The sequence below is a fragment of the Miniopterus natalensis genome, chromosome 11 (genome assembly GCF_054644295.1).
Source record: "Miniopterus natalensis isolate mMinNat1 chromosome 11, mMinNat1.hap1, whole genome shotgun sequence".
Lineage (NCBI taxonomy): Eukaryota > Metazoa > Chordata > Mammalia > Chiroptera > Miniopteridae > Miniopterus > Miniopterus natalensis.
This window is the reverse complement of record NC_142091.1, coordinates 7,646,285-7,668,743: the sequence shown is the minus strand read 5'-3', so window position 1 is coordinate 7,668,743 and position 22,459 is coordinate 7,646,285. Positions and strand designations below refer to the sequence as shown.

The 22,459-nt window shown below is 41.4% G+C and overlaps 1 protein-coding gene across 1 annotated transcript; it reads left to right on the top strand.

Moving 5' to 3' along the window:
- Positions 1 to 2,017: 2,017 nt before the first annotated feature.
- PAFAH1B2 (platelet activating factor acetylhydrolase 1b catalytic subunit 2) lies at positions 2,018 to 22,027 on the top strand. The gene is made up of 6 exons (XM_087821519.1): positions 2,018 to 2,102; positions 7,500 to 7,587; positions 13,774 to 13,863; positions 14,692 to 14,808; positions 16,153 to 16,275; positions 20,133 to 22,027. The coding sequence occupies exons 2-6, from the start codon at positions 7,507 to 7,509 to the stop codon at positions 20,409 to 20,411; spliced, it is 690 nt and encodes a 229-aa protein (XP_087677645.1). The 5' UTR covers positions 2,018 to 2,102; positions 7,500 to 7,506; the 3' UTR covers positions 20,412 to 22,027.
- The last annotated feature ends 432 nt before the right edge of the window (positions 22,028 to 22,459 follow it).

The window sequence follows — 22,459 nt, the reverse complement described above, 5'->3', positions numbered from 1 at the left end:
TATATACCATGATTTGAGTTCCCCAAACAGGAACTCTTTTCAATAAAACACTTAAAAAACCAAACATTTCCTGAGCGCCTCCTGGTATGCCATACATGGTGCGAACTTCTGCAAGAGAACCCCAAGGGAAACCAGCAATGTAAAAATAATTTTACACGAGGACAAAATTATTTGGGATTATATATGACTGATAAATTGAGTACCACTTGACAGGGACAGGTGACCTGAAAAATAATTTGATATATCTTGAAACTTCAGACTCCCAGGTTTTTATAGTGTTCTGAACAGGTAAGCAAAATCTAACCCCGATCTTTTTTTTTTTAACGTTTCATTAGATTGATTGGGGTGACAACGGTTACCATGAACACACAGGTTTCAGGTGTGGGTTTCTGTGTGACAGGATCTGTATGTTCGCCCAAAGTGGAACCTTCTCCCGCCGCCAGGGTGAGGCCCGGTCCCGCGCCCGCCCGCCCCGCCCCCACAGCCCCCCCCGCGCCCGCCCCGCCCCCGCAGCCCCCCCCGCGCCCGCCCCGCCCCCGCAGCCACCGCGGCCGCCCGCGCCCCTGCGTTTCAGTTTACATCCCGCAGATGCGTGCCATCATGCGGTCCTTAGGGTCTTCTGACCTATTTCACTTAGTAATGTCCTCCAGGTCCCCCCACGTTGTGGGAATGGCAGGGCTCCCCCCTTCCCGCGGTGAGCGGCGTCCGCCTGTCCGCCCCACCTTCCTCAGCCTCAGGAGCAGGGCGCTGCTCTGTGAATGGCGACGAGCTTCCCTGGCGTGTCCCCGGGAGGGCGGCCGGGCGCACGGCGGCTCTGCTCCCGTTTCCCGGAGGACCCGCCGCCTGCCCCCGCAGCGGCTGCGCCCGCCCCGCTCCCGCCAGCGGCCAGGGCCCCTCCTCCCCGCGCCCCGTCACCGCCCGGCTGACACCCGCCACCCCCCGGCCCCGCGCCCCGTCACCGCCCGGCTGACACCCGCCACCCCCCGGCCCCGCGCCCCGTCACCGCCGCCCGGCTGACACCGGCCACCCCCCGGCCCCGCGCCCCGTCACCGCCCGGCTGACACCCGCCACCCCCCGGCCCCGCGCCCCGTCACCGCCCGGCTGACACCGGCCACCCCCCGGCCCCGCGCCCCGTCACCGCCCGGCTGACACCGGCCACCCCACGGCCCCGCGCCCCGTCACCGCCGCCCGGCTGACACCCGCCACCCCCACACGCCTTTTCCCGCAGCTGCTGGCTGTCGCCGTCCTCCCGCAGAGGGGACCGTCCAGGCCCCGCGCCGTACGACCGGCTGTCCCCCGTCACCTCAGGGCCTGGCCTCCGGCGCAGGCACGCGCCCCCCGCCCCCCCAGGGCAGCTCGGGGCGCTGCCCCGCCGACCGTCCTCACAGCCCCCTCTGCCCTCCGCAGATCCCGCGTCTACACAGCACGCGGCACATTAGTCCCAGTACCGACTCCGTGAATGTGTCCGCCCCTGAACTCGTTAAGGACGAGGCTGGGCCGCCACTCCCCTGGGCTACCGCCTTCAGAGGCAGTCCCCCCCAAATCCGTACATTCATCACGGAGACACCCCGCTCGTGGGTGTTCGGGACTGCCCCATTAGCCGGGGAGCTCACCTCCCTGCCCCGTGCAGCACCCCGGTTCACTCCCCGGGTGGCGCCGGGAGCCGGGGGCGGCGGGGAGGGAATGGCGTCCGCGCGAGGCCACGGCGGCGTCCCGCGCGCCCTCGCCACGCGGCGGGGACGTGAACGCAGGCCTGAGGGGTGCAGCTGAAGGAAAGACAGACCCCAAAGTCGCGCGGTCTACAAGCAAAGGGGGCAGGGCACAGAACAAAGCGGCGGCCGCGCGGGGCGTGGCGGGCACCGCGGGGAGCGCCCGCAGAGCGGAAGAGCGGGCACCCGGAGCCACCCCGAGGCCGGCGGGATGGGGCGGGACTTCCGGAGGCCTTCTGCCTGAGTGGCAGGGGAACCGGAAGTGGGGGCGCTGCCGCTGGTGCTCGGCCGACGAGGAACGCGCCGGAGTGGGGCCGCCGGGACTGAGCGAGCGACAGACGCGCCACCCGCCGCCGCCGCAGCCGCTTGGGCCTGCAGGGACCCTCTGCCTGAGTGAGTGCACCCAGGGTCGCCGGGGCCTGTGGCTTAGAGGCGGGGGTCCGAGGCTGCGGTTTGTTATTGTGAGAAGCCCGCGGCCTCCCCTCCCCCACCCGGCCCCTCCCCCCGCCGCCCTCGGGGGCCGTGCGCGCGCCCCGCTCTGCCCGGCGCCGGCCCCCCGCCGCCCTCGGGGTCCCCGGACCTCGGAGTCGCCCCCAGCGCCCCACCCCCAAGCTTGTCGGGGCCCCGCCGCCGGCCCTTCCCGGCCTTGCGGGTGGAGGCGCCCCGGGCCCGAGGCCGCCTCCCGCCTCCCTCGGGCGGCCGCCGCCTCGAGCACCATTAGTGGCGGTTCTCCTGCCTCCAGCCTTAGCGGTTGCCTCTTCCCTGCGCCTCCGAGCTGCACCTCTGACCCTCCTCTCCCCGCCCTCTGGTCAGAGAGGCCTTTAACGCGGGCCCAAACCAGTTAGTTACTCGGTGTTTTTTTGACTGGGCACCTTTTCCTCTCTCTTTTGTTGAAAATGGTCAGCTCTTTAGAAACTTCAGCATTTCCTCCTCTTATATATTTTTTAAATGCATGGACCGTTAGGACTCAAAAGGGATTATTTCTTAGAGGGCTCTCCAGTCCGGCACCTCATTTTAGAGATGGGGCCCAGCGAGGTAGATTTGCCCAAGGTCAGCCAGCTGCTTAAACCGACCAGTGGGCAGGTGTTTTTAGGTGCTTTCACCCGGTCCCTGCCCATGAAGCAGATTAGGACCTTCTGGTCTGCAGGTTTGTGATACCCCCGTTGAGTGGTAACTCACTGTTCTGCTCTCTCTAGCTCCCGCCATCCTATAGTTTACACATAAACCTAAAGAAAACCAAACACTTGACATTTGGCCTCTTTTTAGAACTTACCCATGGAGAAAGGGAAGACCACCTGGACCCCACCCGAGGGCCTCGTTTTGTACAACTTTAAACTGGGGGAGGAGACGGGAAGGTGTGGAGAAAGGGAGAAAATACAGAGGAGTATCTCCCCTGCACCTTTGAGTAGCCTTTGCCTTGGAAATGCCTGTCTTTAGATTCTTCTGGGCACGTTGTTCTGATACAAAGGTTGCCTCCTTGTGGGGGAGCAGGAGAGGACTAGGAAATCACTGTGCTTTAATTTGTTGGTGTGGACATTTGATGATAAATTATGGATGTGCTGCAACCCAGGGACCCACCCACCAGCCGCTGAGGCTGGGTATTGGAGATGAGGCCCGCCTACCCCTTCCGAATAACCCTGCCAACTCACTGCCTCTGAAACAAAATGAAGAGTCCGAGGTCAGAGTGGAAACATTCTGAATCTTTTCATTCTTGGTGCAACTTTCCCCCTCCATCTGTTTCCTGGTTTCCTGGTTAGGGAACATCAGCCCAGCTTGAGAATTTGTAATTCTTTGTTGGAACTGGTTTATGATTAGACCCACTACAGGGAGCTGGTATAAGCATCTGGAAATTCTGGTGTTCCGCTGTCATAGTCCAAGTTAAGCAGAGAGGATAGACAAATGAGAGAAAATTGGGAAATGCTCTCTGTGCAAGTCTTTTCCTCATCTCCCTATTAAACTCATTTTCATGAACAGTAAAGCTTCCCTGGAAGAGTCTTTCCTGGTGAGTTAACAAAACTTGTGTTCTTTGGGCCTTTATCTCTGTTAGGCTGGGTTTTTCTAACTGAACCTGGTGTTTGTGATCTCAGAAGTTAATGCTGCACAGGAGAGATTATTATGAATCCTTAAGGTGAGATGGGAGTCAGATCCTTCCCTCTTGGTACTTTTTTGATGTGTTGTTGATTATAGCTTGACCATTTGTGAATACCACTGTGTTACAGTATTGCACTCTACCTGAGTGAGAAGCCTAAAAGCACTCAGATTTTTGTGTCCTACCACAGACTGTTCCCTGGATAGTTCTTCATTCATTCTTCATTTTTATTGTAAAGAAGACAACAGTTTATTTTATCTAACTCCCATGTTATTTGAATCTTCTAAGTGCATAGTCCCTTAGGTTGTACATTTCCATCCTGGTTCTTAAAAAGGAGATTGCACAGGTTTGTGGCTGTTTTTCTTTACCTGCTATTTTAAAATGTTACCAAGCCATAGGCACCTGTAAAGATGAAAGCTACTTTGTATTATAAGAGTTTTGACTTGTCAAAATAATACAAAATTCAGGGGTTTGAAGGCACAGAAAAACAAGTTTTTGCTTAGATACTTTTCCCTTGTAGAGGAAGGGGGGACCTTGTACTCATAGTTTTTTTTAAAAAGACTAGCTAATTGGGTATATTATGTGATCTCCTAGTTCTACCTGCCTGGTAGCCTCAAATAAGTGACATTTTGTTCCTTAGTTTCTCTGTTCATAATAGCTTTTTATTTTGCCCATGAGAAAATGTAGGACCAAGATGAAACTATTTTGCTGAGGGTATTAGAATGCCATTAAACTGAGATAGTAGTAATAGAAGATATAAGTAAACTGGTTTAGTAAATTAGAACTTGTCATTGTTCCATATACTCTTTTATAATGTCCTTTGCTCAAGTGTAATAGGCCTTGGAAGTATATTACCCAGAGTTTAAATCCCAGCTCTGCCTATCATGGAGTTCCCTAAAACTGAGGTTTAGTTTTACTTAAGTAACAAAGCTCCTAGTACAGTATCTTGTAAATGGTAAGGTCTTAATAAATCTTAGTTGCAGTTATTATTTTAGATTAGCTGTTTACCTGTTGGGGGAACTCTGAAAATCCATGCCTGTAAAATGAATCATCTTACAGTTTATATAGATCATTGGTCTTGAAAGTAGAGTATATGCACCCCCTGGCATGCATAAGATGATACATTGTAATACAGGAGAAAATTTAGAACTTTTTTCATTTATTTGTTATGTATAAAAGGAAAAAAATAAGCCTTACTAACATATGTATTGTATGTTATAATATATAGATTAATAGTGTAATTAACAATACAGTATACAGATTAACAGTAATTCACATATTTAATTTATAACTAAATACATATATTGGGGTGCGTTTTTAAAAGCTTCTAAAACAAAAATATTTGTACCCCACTAATCTGGACTGATCTGGACTCGTATGCTTTAGTTCACTTTATGCTTTCCTATTAGTTGTTTGCCTAGCCTCTCTTTCAATCTCTGTCAAGGAATCTACCTTGAGAGACAGGCAATGTCGTTTTGTGGTCATATTTGCTGCAAATTTGACTCACTCTCTGTTCTATCCATGGCCCTATCTTCGTCTTTGGAGACATGCAGAATAAGCCTAATATCCCTTCCTAGTAATCTTTGAATACTTTGACAGCTGTCTATGTCCTTGTCTTCCTCTTCCCCAGCCAGTTTTTCTGTAGCTATCCAGTTTATACATACCCTTTTTTTTTTTTTTTTAACTATTCTAATATGACAGATTTTCAAATTCCTTACGCATTTTTCAACAAGATCTGAACATGGCATACCAAGAACTGAAGCCAGCTTAAGGGCTTGCCTGCATTTTGTCTTTAAGTGGTGAGGGATGTATTTGAATGCATCGTATTACGAAGGTTGCTCTTATTGACAGTTTGTCACCCTTGCTCTTTAGACAATCCCCAGTAAAAACAGTTTCAATTATATAATACAGGGACAGACCCTTTTTCTCCCTCAGTAGTGCTCTCTCAGTTACACTCTCAGTTAACTGTGGATGTTAACTTTTGCCTCAAAATACCTAACATGTTAAGTGTTCCCCCAGGTAGGAAATAAATAGAGCAAACTAATGAAAGGGTTGTGTTTCTTAAATCTATTTTAAAAATTAGGAAATAAATTTTTTCAATTAGTGAGTGGAAAATGGAGCTCTTTGTTGTTATATTTCTTTACATTATATGTCTAATTTTGAAATCCATGATGGGAAATGTTAGTTGTCCTTTGTCTTAAGTCCAATAGAGCTTTTGATCAGCAGGAAAGAAAGGTACTTTTAAAATTAAAACTATTATTAAACATTATGTCATATTTAACCTGAATACCCAGACTTAAATCTAGAATTGAACTTAGACCCAAAGAACATATAGGTGTTTTATGGGTTTAAAAACAAAAGCAAAAACCCAAGATTAAACTATTCTATACAGCTGTTTGTTTTAATCCCTTTAATCATTTTTCTTTTTCTTTCATGCATCTTTTAATTTTTCCATACCTTTTTTAGACAGTGAAACACCCCAGTCAGATATCATACGTAGTCTAATTGGAGCTATGCAAATTCATCTTGCAGTTCTTCCTAATTCTTGTATTTTTACATTGATGTTTTTAGCTCTGTGTAGTATTTACATAATGTCTTTTGAATGAAATGGTTAGATATAAGGTCCCCTTTAGGCACTCACTATGAATTCTTTTGTGATCAGTAAGCCAGATGTGACATTAATGGGGTCAGACATACCTAATTTCTATCACTCGCTGTGCAAATTACCTATATTGTCTGACCCTCGCTTTCCTCACTTTGCAGCACTTTTGTGAGGATTGTATACCTAACACATGTCATTCTTCATAGATAGCTGTTATTTTTTGGTAGTTTCAAATTTTAATGATCTAAAGAAATATATACACAGGGTGCGGATGGTATTTTACATCTTTGGTCAGATATGGGCTTAAACCTGAGCCTAATTTTTTTAGACCTAGTATCATTTAGAACTGAGTTAATTTGTTTATATAATTAGTGGTAAAACTCAGTCTTCTTTCCAAGAAAGTTTAGCTGTATTTGAGAATGGCAAAGGACGGAAAAAGATATGCGTATGGCCTCCTTTTTTTATAGCCACAAAACCCTAGATTTGGGATTTCTATTTTTTTCTGAATTTGACTTATTCTTCTCTACTATAAGATGCCATATTTGGTTTCATCGTTAATAAAATTTTCTTAGTGGAGTCCTGTCATAAGTAAAAATATCTAGTAAATGTTTGTCAAAACCAGGGCCAAAGCCTATGGTCAATTTTATTGTAACATAGTACAGTTATTTATGGGATGCTTGTAACCAGTGGATTAATTCTCAGTGTGTAACTAGCAGCCTAAAAGGCTCTAATGTAGATTTCATTGAATTATAAGTGTCCAATTCCTTGTGTCCTTTGGTAGTAACAATATTATGTAATCATGAAAAATTAATATAGGTGTAAAGTGTATACTTGGAACAGACTTTTTAAATGTAATGCACTGTTCCTAAATAGTATCCAAACCTGCCTGGAAGTTTAGTGATGCTTGATATTTATGGGACTTAATCAGTTGTGTCCTGGAATTCATCTCTACTGAAGATAAAGTCCAGTTGTTTCTACACAAAACCACAACAAAACGTAAGTAATTATTTTAAACCTGATGTTTAGTACTTAAGTAAGTGGTAACAAATAAACATTCCTGTTAATGAATGAAACATGACATAGACATTTTTTTCCTCAGGTGTAGAATGAGCCAAGGAGACTCAAACCCAGCAGCCATTCCACATGCAGCAGAAGATATTCAAGGAGATGACAGGTGGATGTCTCAGGTAAAAGGAAGTATACGTGTATTATTCACATGAGATGAGCCTCTTGCATTTTGGGGAGTCTTTTGACCAAAGCTGCAAAGGGTGTTTTTAATGGTCAACAAGAATTTATTACTATAAATAAAAGTCTAACATTAGAAATCTCAGGCCTAATCACTATCTGCTGTTGGAACTGAGGACTATTTTGAAAGCATGATAATTGCCCTCTGTTAATTTTAGGACATAACAGTGTTTCTACAGTATTCTTTTAGTAAGCTTTTAAAAATTTTGAAGTAATTTCAAAATTTTACAAATATTACAAAAATTTTACAAAGAACTCCCTATGTCTTTCATCTAGACTTGCCAGTTGACATTTTGCCACACCTACCTAATGTGTCTATATCTATTTGTATATATGTCCAAAATACTGTTTTTTCTAAACCAACTTGCAGTCACCATGCCCCTTCACCCCTAAGTATTTTAGTGTTTTCTAAGAACAATGACATCTTCTTACATAACTACAATATGTAGTTAAAATCAGGAAACTTAGCATTGCTGTTCTACTGTTACCAATCTCAAAACTGTATTCAGACTTCTCCAGTTGTCCCAATAATGTTCTTCATGTCAGTCTTCTTCCCAGTCTTGAATCACACGTTGCATTTCTTTGTCATATCTCTTTGTTCTTCTTTAATTTGAAATTTTTCTTAGGTTTGTTTTTCGTTGCATTTACAGTTTGGAGTAGTATAAGCCATTCACTTGGTGGAGTCCCTGTCTTGAGTTTATCTTTTTCCTCATGATAAAGATTTAGAAGGTGCATTTTTGTCAGGAGTGCCATTGGTGTCCTCATTGCATCACGTGGAAGGCACGGGATGTTGGTTTGTTTCATTGGTGACACAGTAAGTCCTCACTTCTTGTCAGTAGGTTCTGTGACTTTTAGCAGAAGGGTGTGTAATAAAAGCAATTTTACTGTAGGCTAATTGATACAAACAAGAGTTAAGTTTCTACACTATCATCAACATAACAAGACAATGTTGAGCGAAATGACATCATTCTAGGAGTGGTTAAGATGGTGTTGGCCTAAACCAATTCTTATATTTTAATGGGTTTATAGTATGAACCCATGAGTTCTTGTTTTATTTAGTGAGTTATAAGCCATTGTAATTTTGAAGCTCAGATTGTCCTAGGTTTAGCAAGTGGGAATCCTGTAAGCTGGCCCCTTTGTCTTCTCCATGTGTCTCACTCTTTTTTTTTAGCACTTTATTTTCTTTGATAGTTTTAGCTTCCTTTTAATAAACTTATCAACAGTAACTGTATTTAACTTTGATCTGTTTCTGACCATATTACCTCTTTGAAATAACAAGTCTCTATGATTTTAAGTTCCCAGAGTTTTATCTTCTAGTATTTAGTGATTCTGTTTATAGTCTTTATAGCTGTGTAATATCCTCTTCTGGTTTTGTCTTCCCAGGCTTAAAAGTCAGTCTGTCAGCCAGCTTATTCTGAGTGGTAGTTAGGTTTTTCCCAGCTGTTCTCGTATGATCAACTACTTGGCTATTCTTACTTAATCTTCTTCATTTGCTTGTATCTTTATAAAAATATTATGAAATATTTTGAGCATTAGTGTATTTGCCACACACTCTAAAAAAAAAAGTAAAACATTGCTAATAGAATTGCTGTTCCCTATATACCCCTCACCAGTCAAATTTCTTTCTCTTTCCTGCCTCTCTGCCCCCAAACCAGCATCCTAAATTTGGTTTTATTTTTTTCATGTATTTACATACTACTTACGTGTAATCTCTTTTTGTGATGAGCACATTATAGTGTATGCAGTTGTCAGATTATAATATTGTACACCTGGAATTTATATACTGTTACTAACCAATGTTACCTCAATAAAAATTTTTTTAAAAATAACATATAGCATTTCTTGCATGTTTTAAAACTTTATGTAAATAGTATCTTTCTGAATGTAGTTTCTATAGTATATCATGCATGTTAAAAGTTTAGCTATAGTTTATGTTCTCTCTTTAAATAGTATTCCATTGCTGTGTATGAAAATACCAGAGTGGATGTGTCCATTTTTTCGTTGATGGACATTTAGGTCATTTATAACTTAAATAAAAGTAGTAACTAAAAATAGATCCTTTTTTTCTGTCATAAATTAGGAGGCTTTAAATAATTAGCAGTGACTGGAAAAAATTAGGGATGAAAAAACAAGTGAATTTTTAAAAAAATTTATCTTTGTGGAAATAGATGTGAATATTAAAAAAAATTTTTAACATGTAATATGGAAGGACTAACTCTACTAAATATTAAAATATATACACAGAACTTGGTTTTTAAATATAGTTCTCCAGTGGAAGAAACCGGGCTCCTTGGAGAAATGATTGATTCTACAACTAGAACAAAGAAAATAAAAGATGACCCTGGAACATCTTGTAATGCAAGAAAGCAAGGAAGCGCTCAAAAACCGGAAGGGAAAAAACGGAAGGGATGTATCCTCAGTGCATCAGTAGAAGATGTGGTTCTAGTTTGTCTCCTTGATGATACTAACTTGGACTATTTGGAGCCAGTTTGATAAGAGCACCCAAATTGGAAAATTTGAGCAACATAATAAATGATGATACTGATTTATAACTCAAAAAATAAAATAAATATTCACGAATCCCATTCTGCTCTAAGTAAATGATTGGGTGAATAAGTAACTAGGGGGGGGTGGGACCACAGAATAAGGGAAAAGAAAATTATGATTAGAACACCAAAGTAGTAATTACTGTAGGTGAGCTCCATTGATGAATACTGGAATTAGTGGGCACTTCAAGGAGGAACAGTATATTTGCCTCAAAAGTATTTCCCTGTGAATTACTTTGGTGGTTTTAATGTACGGTCGCGTATCTCTCAATACTCTTCTCTCCAGCGGGTCGGAGCTTGATTCTCACCCACCTTTAATGTGGGCTGGACTTAGTGCCTCGTTTCCAACAAGTAAAGTATATAAAGAAAAATAACTTCATAGTGGAGAACCGTAGCAAACACCACCTTAACCAAGTGATTGATGTTAGCATCACCAGTAAAAGTCGTATCGGTATCGTGTGCCCCCTGATAAAACAGGCACATCACCTCTAGTCGTCTTCCAGAAGAATCCATAACCTCATTCTGTTCATGAGAAAACATCAGACAAACTCACATTGAGGGACATTCTCCAGAAGCGCCTGACTATAACATACCAAGGTCATGAAAGACAAGGGAAGACCAAGAAACTGTCCCATTTTGGAAGAGACTCAGGAGACATGTAGACTAAATGCAACATGATATCCTGGACTGGCTCTGGGAACAGAAAAAGGACATTAGTGGAAAAATTGGTGAGATTCGAATAAACTATTTTAGTTTATGGTATTTACCAATGTTAATTTTTTTAGTTTCTTTTAAATATATCTCTATTGATTTCAGAGAGAGGAAGGAGGAGAGAGAAACATCAGTGATGAGAGTCATTGATCGGCTGCCTCCTGGATGCCTCACACTGGAGATCGAGCCCACAATCCAGACATGTGCCCTGAGCGGGAATCGAACCGAAACCTCCTGGGATCCTAGGTCGATGCTGAACCACTGAGCCTCGCCCAGCAGGGCTAATTTTTTAGTTTTGACGAATGTGCAGTGCTTATTTATGTAAGATGTTCAAAGAAGCTGACTGAAGGATATATTATTTTGAAAAACATTAAAAAAAATAATCATGGTTAAACCAGATATTCAAGTTATAATCAATACTACCCTTGAAGTATTGCCAAAATGTCAAACCCTAGTGTAGACTTAACTACCACATAGCAGGAAGCACCTGGAACAGATGATCAAGTTTACCACCACCTCAAGAATGTAAACAATGCAATCCAAACTGTAGGTCAAACAATCACATTCCTTAAAAATAAGTTTGGGAGATGGTGACAAGGGAAGGAGAAGCTGTAGATTAAAAGGGATTTAAGAGACAGATTGTTTGGGTTCTTGTGTTTTGTTTTTATTCTCACCAGAGGATATTTTTCCCATTGCCTTTTGGGGGGGGGGAACGGGGGAGAGACATCAGTTAGTTGCCTCTTGCACTCGCCTGGACTGGGGCCGGGGTTCAAGCCTGCAATGTTGAGAACGGAGGGTTATACGTGTTTTGTTTGATCTCTGATATTTTTCCAAACTTACTGCAATTACTTTTAGAACCTTTACAACAGCAGAGCCCAAATTCCACGACATGCTGAAAACACTATTTTATTGGTATTGAAAGGTAGTTGGTACTATATAGAGTGCATGCAATGGAGAGTTGACGTGATGTGAAAATGCACCTACTCACTAGCTCAAGTTTTATTCCTGCTCATCTTATCCCTTCAGTTTAAAATACTTATTGAAACAATAGTAATTAAAAATATATATATTTACACAAGAAATGGATGTGAGAGAAAAGAAAAAGCTATCCCAAATCCTGTCACCCTAAGGACCTGTTTTAATAAATTGTCAAATTATTTCTAGAAGTATTTTTGTATTTTCACCTTTAGCAAATGAATGTTTCACCACAGTGTCATCTGCTGCTGGTATTAGCAGTAGGTATACTTAATACTTAACGCTACCTTAGTTCCTAGGGGAGCATAACTGAAGGTAGTTTGAGAAAAAGAAACAGCATTCAGACCTTTCCCTAGAACTGGGTTAGAGACCTGTTGCCTAAAGCATCATGTAAGTTTGTTTCAGGGACGAATATAAAAATCTGAAGCCTTGATGGGTAAAACCAATTTTATTTATATTTTAATCCTCACCTGAGGATATTTTTTTTTTCATTGCTTTTCAGAGAGAGTGGAAGGGGTGGGGTGGAGAGAGAGAGAGAAACATTGATGTGAGAGAGAGACATCGATTGGTTGCCTCCTGCTCCCACACTGACCGGGGCCACAGATTGAGCCTGTAACTGAGGTATGTGTCCTTAGCCAGGATCAAACCTGGGACCCTTCAGTCCATGAGCCAACGCTCTAACCACTGAGCCAAACTGGCTAGGGCTAAAATCCATTTTAAAAAGTGTCTTGTGCCCTTAGAGCAAAGGGAAGCATTCTAGGACTAAATTACCACTGCTTATCAACTTGGATTAGACTGAAAAAGGCTTGAGTCCTAGTTTGCCAGTGTCTCACATTTGGAGTTAACAGACATTTTCAAAGGCATATTAAAAACATCCAAATAGCCCAGCCAGCATGGCTCAGTGGTTGAGCATCAACCTAGGATCTAGAAGATCGCAGTTCAATTCCCTGTCAGGGCACATGCCTGGGTTGCAGGCTCAATCCCCAGTGGGGGGTATGCAGGAGGCAGCCGATTAATGACTCTTTCATTGATGCTTCTATCTCTCTCCCTCTCTCCCTTCCTCTCTCTCAAATCAATAAAGACACATTAAGAAAAAAAATTCCAAGTAAATCACATGCTTCTTGATTGGATAGATAGAAATCCAACTCTTGGGAAAATTGGAAAGATTGAATATGAGCTGAATGTTAGATATGGGATTATTGTTCATTTTCTTAGATGTGATGATAGTTTTGTTGTTTTCTAGGAGATTATCCTTACACTTAGGAGATGCATGCTGAAATATTTCAGGCTGAAGAATCAGTGTTTGTAGCTTACCTTCAAATGGTTCAGCAAGCACATACAGATAAAACAAATACGGGGAAATGTCATTGATTATAGGTGGAAGATGTACACGTGTCCATTGTGTTACTTTAACTTTTCTTCATGTGTATGTGAAATTTTAAGATCTTGAGGAAGAGATAAGTTTTTAAAACGTTGAAAATATACTTTTTAACTTTTTAAATTTCCTTTAAAAATTAAATTTATTGGGGTGACAGTGGTTAATGTGCACATAAAGGTTTCAGGTGTGGGTTTCTATGTTGCAAGATCTGTATATTGTTCTGTGTGCCCACCACCCAAAATCATATCTTCTCCCATCACCATACCCCTAAAAGTATTTTTGTAATTTTGGTGTCAGTAAAATTGTAGTTTTCTTGAGCATACTAGAATGACCAATATAGTAAGTGTGGGAAGAAAGTTCCAGCAGTTTATTGCCGGTCAAGAGGAATCAGCTTTAGGGACAGACCAAATAACATGTTTAACGACAGAGTAACTAGTTGGACAACTGTTCTATCTAGGCCAAGAAGTCTCACGGGGAAAGAAATACCAGTTTCTAATTTTCCTCCTCCTCCAAACCAGCACAACAGATTTGTCCTGGACTGTAAAGACAAAGAGCCTGATGTGCTGTTCGTGGGGGACTCCATGGTGCAGTTAATGCAGCAATATGAGGTAAAGTGGAGGTGGCAGGGGTGACTCTGGGCTACAGTGTAAATGCATTCATCACTGGCCAACTTGCATTCTGAGTGGAGCCTGTGCCTGTCGAAGTATGTGTGACCCTTTAGAAAAGCTCTGGCTCAGAGTGTAAGGGTACCTGATGGAACTTTGTGTGCTAAACATAATGAATCAAAAAGGTGGCATTGTTTATAACTAAACTTCTTTTTCTGCCTTGGCTTCCAAGAAGCTTCACATTACATTTATTGTATTTGTCCTAGCCGTGATTTTCAGTTCTTGTGTTTTACTATTTTCTTATTTGTATTTGCTCATTTAGGTTTGTCTTAGTTATGATTCTCAATTCTTACTGTTTGTTTTTACCATTTCCTTATTTTATGTACTTTTGTAGTGAGTTGCTCCAAGTTGTTGTTTTTTAAGGTTAGGCATTCTACCAAGGGAAATTTAAAAGAAGAGATAGCTTTATTTCTTTTTGGCTCCAGCACTCTAAATATCTTCATCTTGAGTTTCTATTTTACCCTGTTCCTTTAAATAGTTGAATAAAGGGAAGGGAGAGTTTATTCAGTTGGCAACTTAATTATAAATGTTGCTACCTCTTAGGGGCAGCAGGTGGAGTTGTGAGTGGAGACATGATACTGCAGGAAGAGCCGAAGTTACACAAGGGCTGCTTCCAAGTCCTCAGACTGTGAGGAGCACACCACGTGCAGTGCTGTGTTTGAATACAGAAAATGGAAATTGTTACTTCAGATGCCTCACAATACGTTGCAATTGAGGGATTTTATTTCCCACTAAGTTTAGCTTAAATAAATCAAGTTTTTCTCCTTTCAGATATGGCGAGAGCTTTTTTCCCCACTCCATGCACTGAATTTTGGAATTGGAGGAGATACAACAAGACATGTTTTGTGGAGGCTAAAGAATGGAGAACTGGAGAATATTAAACCTAAGGTGAAGTGAAACTTATTTTTTAAAGATTTTCATTAATCTTGCATCTTTTTCAGATAAGTTGTCTGAAACTGGTAGCAAAAAACTTGTTTCTCTTTTTTTTTAACCCTCACCTGAAGATATTTTTTCCATTGCTTTTCAGAGAATAGAAGGGGGTGGGGGAGAGACACATTGATTGGTTGCCTCCCGACCAGGACTGGGGATCGAACCTGGGACCCTTCAGTCCGAAGACGGACACTAACCACTAAGCCAAACTGGCCAGAGCAAAAGTTGCTACTTTAAAGCATTATTTCACTGTTGTTCTTTGGTTCATGCCCCATTAAGAGAAATTGTCATTGCTTAAGAACCTTCCAAATACACATTTAATGAAGAAGTCAGTGTATTGTGCTGATTTGAGTGGTATTTGTAGTTGTTATAACCTTCAGCTGTAGGGAGAGTTTTGTTGCTAATGAGGTCTGCAGTTCTGTGAACCTGTGGCAGTGTGAGGGGTAAGCTGCAGAGGTGGGCCCTGGGAGCAGGGCCAAGATTTTCTTCAGGAAGTAATTTTTATCTGTTTAACTATAGAAACTAATTGGTAATCAAAGTCTCCAAGGTCTTCTGACGAAAATTTGAACCAGATATGAACAAAGGTTCACCATAAACATGAACCCAGTACCTTATCACATTATAAACATCCTGCGTGTATTTTTTTTCCAACCCCAAAGAAAAAGACTAAAAACTGAACCACTGACGACAACTGCTTTAGTTTTATTTTACTCTCTGTCTTTCTAATAGTAAAGCTCATCCATGTTCCTCTCTTTGTGATAGAGGAAAATTACTTTGTTGAATTATGTAGTAAGATGTCTGTCTCTAGGTCACAGCCATGTTGTAAAGTTATTTTTTTAAAGAGGAAAACCTGTTAAAACTTCTTCCAGCTTCCACCCCAGCAACTCTTCCTTGAGTACAACTCTGTGTTTATACCTTTACACTCCCTTGGGTACTGTGGCACTTCTAGTCAGGGAGACTTTGTGATATAGGTAGCAAATATTTTCCCCTAGGTTTTTTAGATTTCACTAATTTTTTTTGACAGGCACAGGTTTTATTTTTAGATATTGAATTATTTTTTTCGTAGAGTTTCTGGATTTTAACAGATTAGCTTCAAACTACACGATGATGAAAAAATTCTCTTATTTTCTTTTAGTAAAATTTTACCACTAAGTATTAATCTTCTGGGAATTTATCCTGATATATATGAGGTGTGAATCAGTGTTTTAAGGTGGCTGCTCAGTTGAAGCTATCCCGTACCATTTGAGACGTTCCTTTATTCCTGAGTATTTACCCCCTTTTTTCTTCTTCCCGAAATTATAGGTCATTGTTGTCTGGGTGGGAACAAACAACCATGAAAATACAGCAGAAGAGGTAGCAGGTGGAATTGAAGCCATCGTACAGCTTATCAACACAAGGCAGCCACAGGCCAAAATCATTGTGCTGGTATGTGGTCTCTGGGAGGGTGGAGACCTTAATGTCATTAGGTCAGCTGAGGAATCTTAGAAATCTGATGTTCATGAATATAAAGAATCTTTGGGTGGAAGCAGTTTATGATACTCCTGAGAAACTCTTTTCTGATATATTCCATTGTCTTACCGGTCTCATCATTTCCCAGACCAGCTGTGGGGCATCTTTTATCTGCTCATCCTTGTTTAGAAGTGGAAATCCTCTTTGTTGTCTCAGGTAGCCTTATTTTTATTTATTTTTATTTTTTTACTGTCTTTTGATAATTTTTAAAACTGCATATGAGACTTGTCCTAGTCTCAAGTCTCTTTTTATTGGACCTGACTTTGGCTTACCTTAGACGTGGTGTGTTCTGTTCCACTGTTAATATGTTGTTAAAGGTGGTGGATTCACTTTGGAATCTCTGAATTCTCCGACCTACCAGAGATTCCATCACCAAGAAAATGGATACTTTATAGTCTCAACCTTCACCAAAAGTGCTACCCTTTTAGAGTTAAAGCAGTAAGGCTTCATGGACTCAGATAAACAGCTGTCTATTTCAGTGTAGAAGGTTACCTGTAGATAGCCTTGTCCCAACTAAAAATGTATGTTTTGGCAAAGTCTGATGTGTTCAGTTCTTGAATAAAGTAGTCCTGGGAAGATAGTCATTTACTCAAACATGCAAGGATTACTATGTACAAAGTACTCTCCTAGGTCCTATGCATGCGAAAATGAAAAGACATAAACCCTCTCGAGGAGCTCACAGTCTGGTGAATGGACACAGCAGTTAAAGAGAGAACTATTATACTGCATGCTAATGGGAGTAAGGAGAGAACAGGGTGTATTTTAGACTTAAAAGTTGTGTCTGAGTTTAGTTTTAAAGAATTAATTGGTCTCCAGACAAACAGGGATAGGAAAGAAGAGAAGGCATTACAGAGGGGGAAAAAGAAAATGATCATGTATGTATACATGCGTGTATGTGTTTGCTGGTTGAGTGAACAAGGGTGCTAGAAGAATTTTAGGGTTGTCATGAAGTTTGAGACGGATTGTTAGGAGAAAGAGGTCACAGCCAGGGCATGTATGAATTTTTATACCATTAAGAGTTTGCATTTTATCTTACAGATGCTGGAGAGCCAGGTCTTTTTTTTTTTTTTTTTTTTTATGTGGTATTTTGTACAATTTAATTTACTTATTTATATCTCGCCTTATTCCAGAAAGTATTACATTGTGGTTATGAGTTCCCCTTTGAAGTACAGTGCCTGGTACATAGTAGTTGCTTAGGACATATTTATTGCATGAAAGTTGTTGAAGAAGTCCTCCATAAATATTCTTTTTTCAACCAGATTTTTAAATTTGATAAACAGTGGTTCTACCTACAACACTAAAACATTGGCAGTAACCTCACCAGTCAACCCAATGGGGGAGTGATTATACAAGACATTTATATAATAGCATTAACCATATGACAACTATGAGGATTGCAGGAAAACAGTTTATGATGTATTTAAGTGAAAAATTGGAATACTAAACAATATATTTTATTTAGAATTACTTAAAAGTACATATGCAATTAGAAAAGGCAACAATTAAAATAGTTGTTATATGGTAAAGGGATTAGGAGCGTAATATATTTTTTTGTTAACGTAATATTTTAGCAATTACTAATTATTTTAGGGGAAACGTTCCATGGCATGCCCTTGATACTCATATATTAAGGAAAATAGATATAAATACATAGCTACTTTTCTCATTCTGGCTCGAAAATTCCAATAGGCATGGTGCCCTGTCCTTGAGGCTTAATCATTCTTTATGGCTTTGACTGCTGTGGTATTACTTGAAAGTCAGAACAAAGTATGTATTTATTGTTCACTGGCCATCCTTCTGGTTGCTCATTATATCTCAACCACTCAGACTTTGATGTGTCAGCATTGAAAGCTGTTCTTCTTTGTTAAGTATTAGATGCACAACTATACTTTTTTTAGAGTTGGAAGGCGGGGGACATCGATGTGAGAGAGAGACATCAATTGGTTGCCTCCTGCATGCATCCTGACTGGGGCCTGGGATTGAACCTGAAACTCAGGTACATGCCCTTGACCAGGAATTGAACCACAACTCTTCCGTGCATGGGCTGACACTAACCACTAAGCCACACCAGCCTATACTTTTTTTTTTTTAAGGGTGTTTTATTTTTAATACATCTATTGATTTCAGAAAGAGGAAGGGAGAGAGGAGAGGGAAATAGAAACATCAATGATGAGAGAGTCCTCATTGATTGGCTGCCTCCTGCACGCCCCCCACTGGGGATTGAGCCTGCAACCCAGCATGTGCCCTGACCAGGAATGGAACCTTGATCTCTCCTGGATCCTAGATCAATGCCTAACAGCTGAGCCACATCCGCTGGGCCATAGCCTATACTTTTAACAGTCATATATAAACTAGGGTTTAGGATGATCTCATCTGTGACGACATTTTTCTGACCTTTTTTTATTGATCGATATTGATATGAGAGTGAAACATCGATCTGCTGCCTCCTGCATGCGCCCTACTGGGGATTGAGCCTGCAACCCAGGCATGTGCCCTGACTGGGAATCAAACCAGCAACTTTTTGGTGCGTGGGACGACACCCAATCAACTGAACCACAATGGCCAGGGCTGATCTGTGACATTTTGAGGCGCTTATCAAGAAGTTGGACTAGGGTAGCAGAGTCATAATTCTGTTTTGGAATTAACTATTACAATCACACAATAAATTGGTAATCAAGGCCCTAACATTTTGCTGAGAAATTTTAAAAGACATGAACATAAAAAATATTTACCTTTTTTTATTAGAATACCCACAGAAAATCTATTTTTGTGAAAGAAGACCTCTTACCATACTCTGTAGTGGAAATGGATGGCATCATTAGCTATAAACCAACTAAAAGGTTGGGGATGTCTAACTGATTTTATAATAGGTTTGATCATCTCTAAAGGCCATTTCTAGTTTAAGATGATAAAACCTTGCTCTTACCATATAAGACCAGGCTTTTATTTATCATAGAAGGACAGATATCTGCTTTATCTGAACATCACATTAGATCACTAACAGAGGTTAAAAACAAATTTAGGACACATCTCTGTTTTAACCTACCAGATGTTATGTGTGTCTGGTTCATCAAGACAGAATCTGATCCAGCTGTTTCTCTCGTGTGTCGTAGTATAGGTTCCATGTGGCATTAATAAGTAGATGTATGTTTGAGCTAGATTATTCTAGCAGCTGTGTAGAGAATGATGGGAAGGAAAGACAATACTGGACATGAAAAGACCTCAGGAGATTTTACATTAATGGAGGTGTGAGTAGTGTGGTAAGTTCCCTAGCCATAGCAGTGTGTATAGTCAGAATGGAGAAAAGGTGGATTAGAAAAATGTTTAGGATGCAAAGGCTGAGTAATTTAATGATCGATAGATAAATAAATAAGTTATGTGGGATGAGAGACTCAGGGATGTCGGGGTAACCGTTGCGATAGAGAATGTAGGAGCATAGTTTGGGGGAAGAGGGTGAATTGCTTGTGTTGGGGGCAGTGCCTCAGGAGCATTCACATCTGCTGACGTTCAGTATGTAGTTCTGAAGCTCTGGGAAGAGATCTGGGCCAGAGTGTTTAGAGTGGCAACAACAGTGAGCCAAGGAGAAGGCCCTAAGAATACCAACAATTCAGGGACAGGAGGAAGAGGAGCTCATGAAGAAACTGAGAAGGAATGGTCAGAACTTTTATTCAAACCAATCTAGTCCAGTGGTTAAGAAATTAAAGGTGTAGCAAGTGCCAAATAAGTAGAGATAGCAAGTGACTCATCTTATGTTCTTCTCTGCCCTGCCGCAGGGTTTGTTACCGCGAGGTGAGAAGCCCAACCCTTTGAGGCAAAAAAATGCCAAGGTGAACCAACTCCTCAAGGTTTCCCTGCCAAAGCTTGCCAATGTTCAGCTCTTGGATACAGATGGGGGCTTCGTGCACTCGGACGGTGCCATCTCCTGCCACGACATGTTTGATTTTCTGCATCTCACAGGAGGGGGCTACGCAAAGATCTGCAAACCCCTCCATGAACTGATCATGCAGTTGTTGGAGGAAACACCTGAGGAGAAACAAACCACCATTGCCTGATTGGCTCCCATCAGTGTTAATTGCATCCCAGCTTCCTCAGATCAGTTATGTCACTGGCACTACAGAATCCTTCTCTTTCTTACGACACTTTGCATTGTAGAATGTTCCTGGATGTTCATATCGAGTGTTTGAAAGGGAGGAGGGATTTAAACTGGTCCTGTACATAGGTTTGTTTGACACAGGAGAAAAATTAGTCAAGGAAGATTGTTGTTTAAATTCATTTGAAACCAGAAGGGGACTTTTTAGTTGTATGTGTGACACATTCATTGAATTATCACTGTTGTACCTAGAACGACATGAAGCCTAAGTACAGAACAAAATGAAGATTCTTTTCTTGGCCTTTCTTTCTGTGGATTATGTTATGTGTAATGATGATCAGAGTCACACCTACTTGGCTTTAAAACATGTTGTATTCCCCAGTCTTTAAGGATCATAATTTAGCCTTTTATTTCTATTTTTCTTTACTCATATGTATTCTGAATGTTTTAACATATAGCATCAGATTGGAGTACTTGTCATTCAAATATCGGAGACACTATAGTTAAAGTGAGTTCGTTCCAGTCTCTTAATCTTTCCCAGGCTTAGCAGTGAAAAGTAGGTTTTGCCCCAATTGGGGGACTCTGGAGGGTATTATTTTTATGCTGCTGAATATCATGTCTGTAATAGACCCGTGCATGCAGCCTTTGCTTCCCTTTTTTGGAGTCCTTATTGATAATACAAGCTTTTAGTACATGTTTGACCTAGGAGCTCTGTTGCTGGAAGTGTAAGTCCCCAGCCAGTTACTCTCATGATACTTCTGATGTGTGGCTCATTCTTGTCTGGTCTTCTGTGCTATAGAGTCTGTGCAGTGCTTTCCGTGTTCATAGTTCCAGTTTGTTTTTCCCCTAGAACCTGTTACAGTTTCCTTTGGGGGGGGCGGGATCAGAACTCTGATCTTCCATTCCATAAGCCCTGACATTATTTCAAGTTTTGTAGTATTTTAAGGTGTATATTTTAGTTTTTTATCATCTTAGTTTTTAAATTATATCAGTCCAGAAAAATTTGGCCTTTTCTCCTGGGGAAACAAGTGAAACTGTTCTTCAGAATAGACATTCTACTTCATCCCACCATTTTAGTAAAAAAAACTAGGTTTGTTTAACTTTCAGGATTTCTCCTTAATGTATCTTCATCTGGGAATTTCTTTCAAGAGAGCTCTTTATAATCTTAATGGTTTGTTTGAGCTACAAGAACTGCCATTTTTAAAATGATGGGACAGTAGATGGTTTATTGTTCAATATACCTATGAAATGTGTACAAACTGGATCTACAAACTTATTTTAAACTGGACCAGGTAGATATTGAAGTAGCCCATCCAGATGTGCTCTGCGGTGATTCTGCTTAACATTCAAGTTTAGTAACTAAGGCATATGTTTTATGTTCTGCTTGCCAGGCAAATAGGAGGGTGTTGCTGATTTGTGCTAAGAGCCAGTTCTGATTGAGAGGGAGAGAACTTGGGCTGATGTGTTCTGTTCTTGTCAAGCCTCTTTCTAGGAAATTTTTTTTTTTGGTCTTTTTTAAAAAAAACAACATACTTTTCTGAATGTATCATGTCTTCATTAACAAAAGAAAATACACATGATGTTTACTAAACTTGTTTACTATTTTAAAGTTTTCTTTTTAGTAAGCCCAGGTTCTTGAATTTTTCAAGGCAGATTTTTTTCTTAGCTGGGTCAAGTTCTAGGGAGAGTAACTAACTAAACTACAGTGTTGCGTGTGAAAAGACAGTTTCCTCTCCAGTTCCTCTGTCAGAGGGTGGGAGCATGGTCCAGACACCCATGAGGTTACTCCAGCTGCAGAGGATTAAATATCCCTTTGTGAGCTGGCCTTCAACTCCTGTGCTGTGTGTTCAAGCCTGACATATATTACTGCATTTCTCCCAACCAGAGCTATTTGAGCAATAGTATTTGAGCCACTAGCCTTTTAAATAAAAGTCTGCCCCATTGCTAATGTGCAGATATTGAGTCCGCCTTCATTTCTTGCCCGTACTACTTTTAGACGAAAAGTGTTCA

Bases quoted from the DNA above. Each gene is read 5' to 3' on its own strand.
- PAFAH1B2 (XM_087821519.1), top strand. From the start codon at position 7,507: ATGAGCCAAGGAGACTCAAACCCAGCAGCCATTCCACATGCAGCAGAA. The intron at 13,864-14,691 runs GTAAAGTGGAGG...TTCTCCTTTCAG, and splicing joins AGTTAATGCAGCAATATGAG to ATATGGCGAGAGCTTTTTTC. The intron at 16,276-20,132 runs GTATGTGGTCTC...GCCCTGCCGCAG, and splicing joins AGGCCAAAATCATTGTGCTG to GGTTTGTTACCGCGAGGTGA.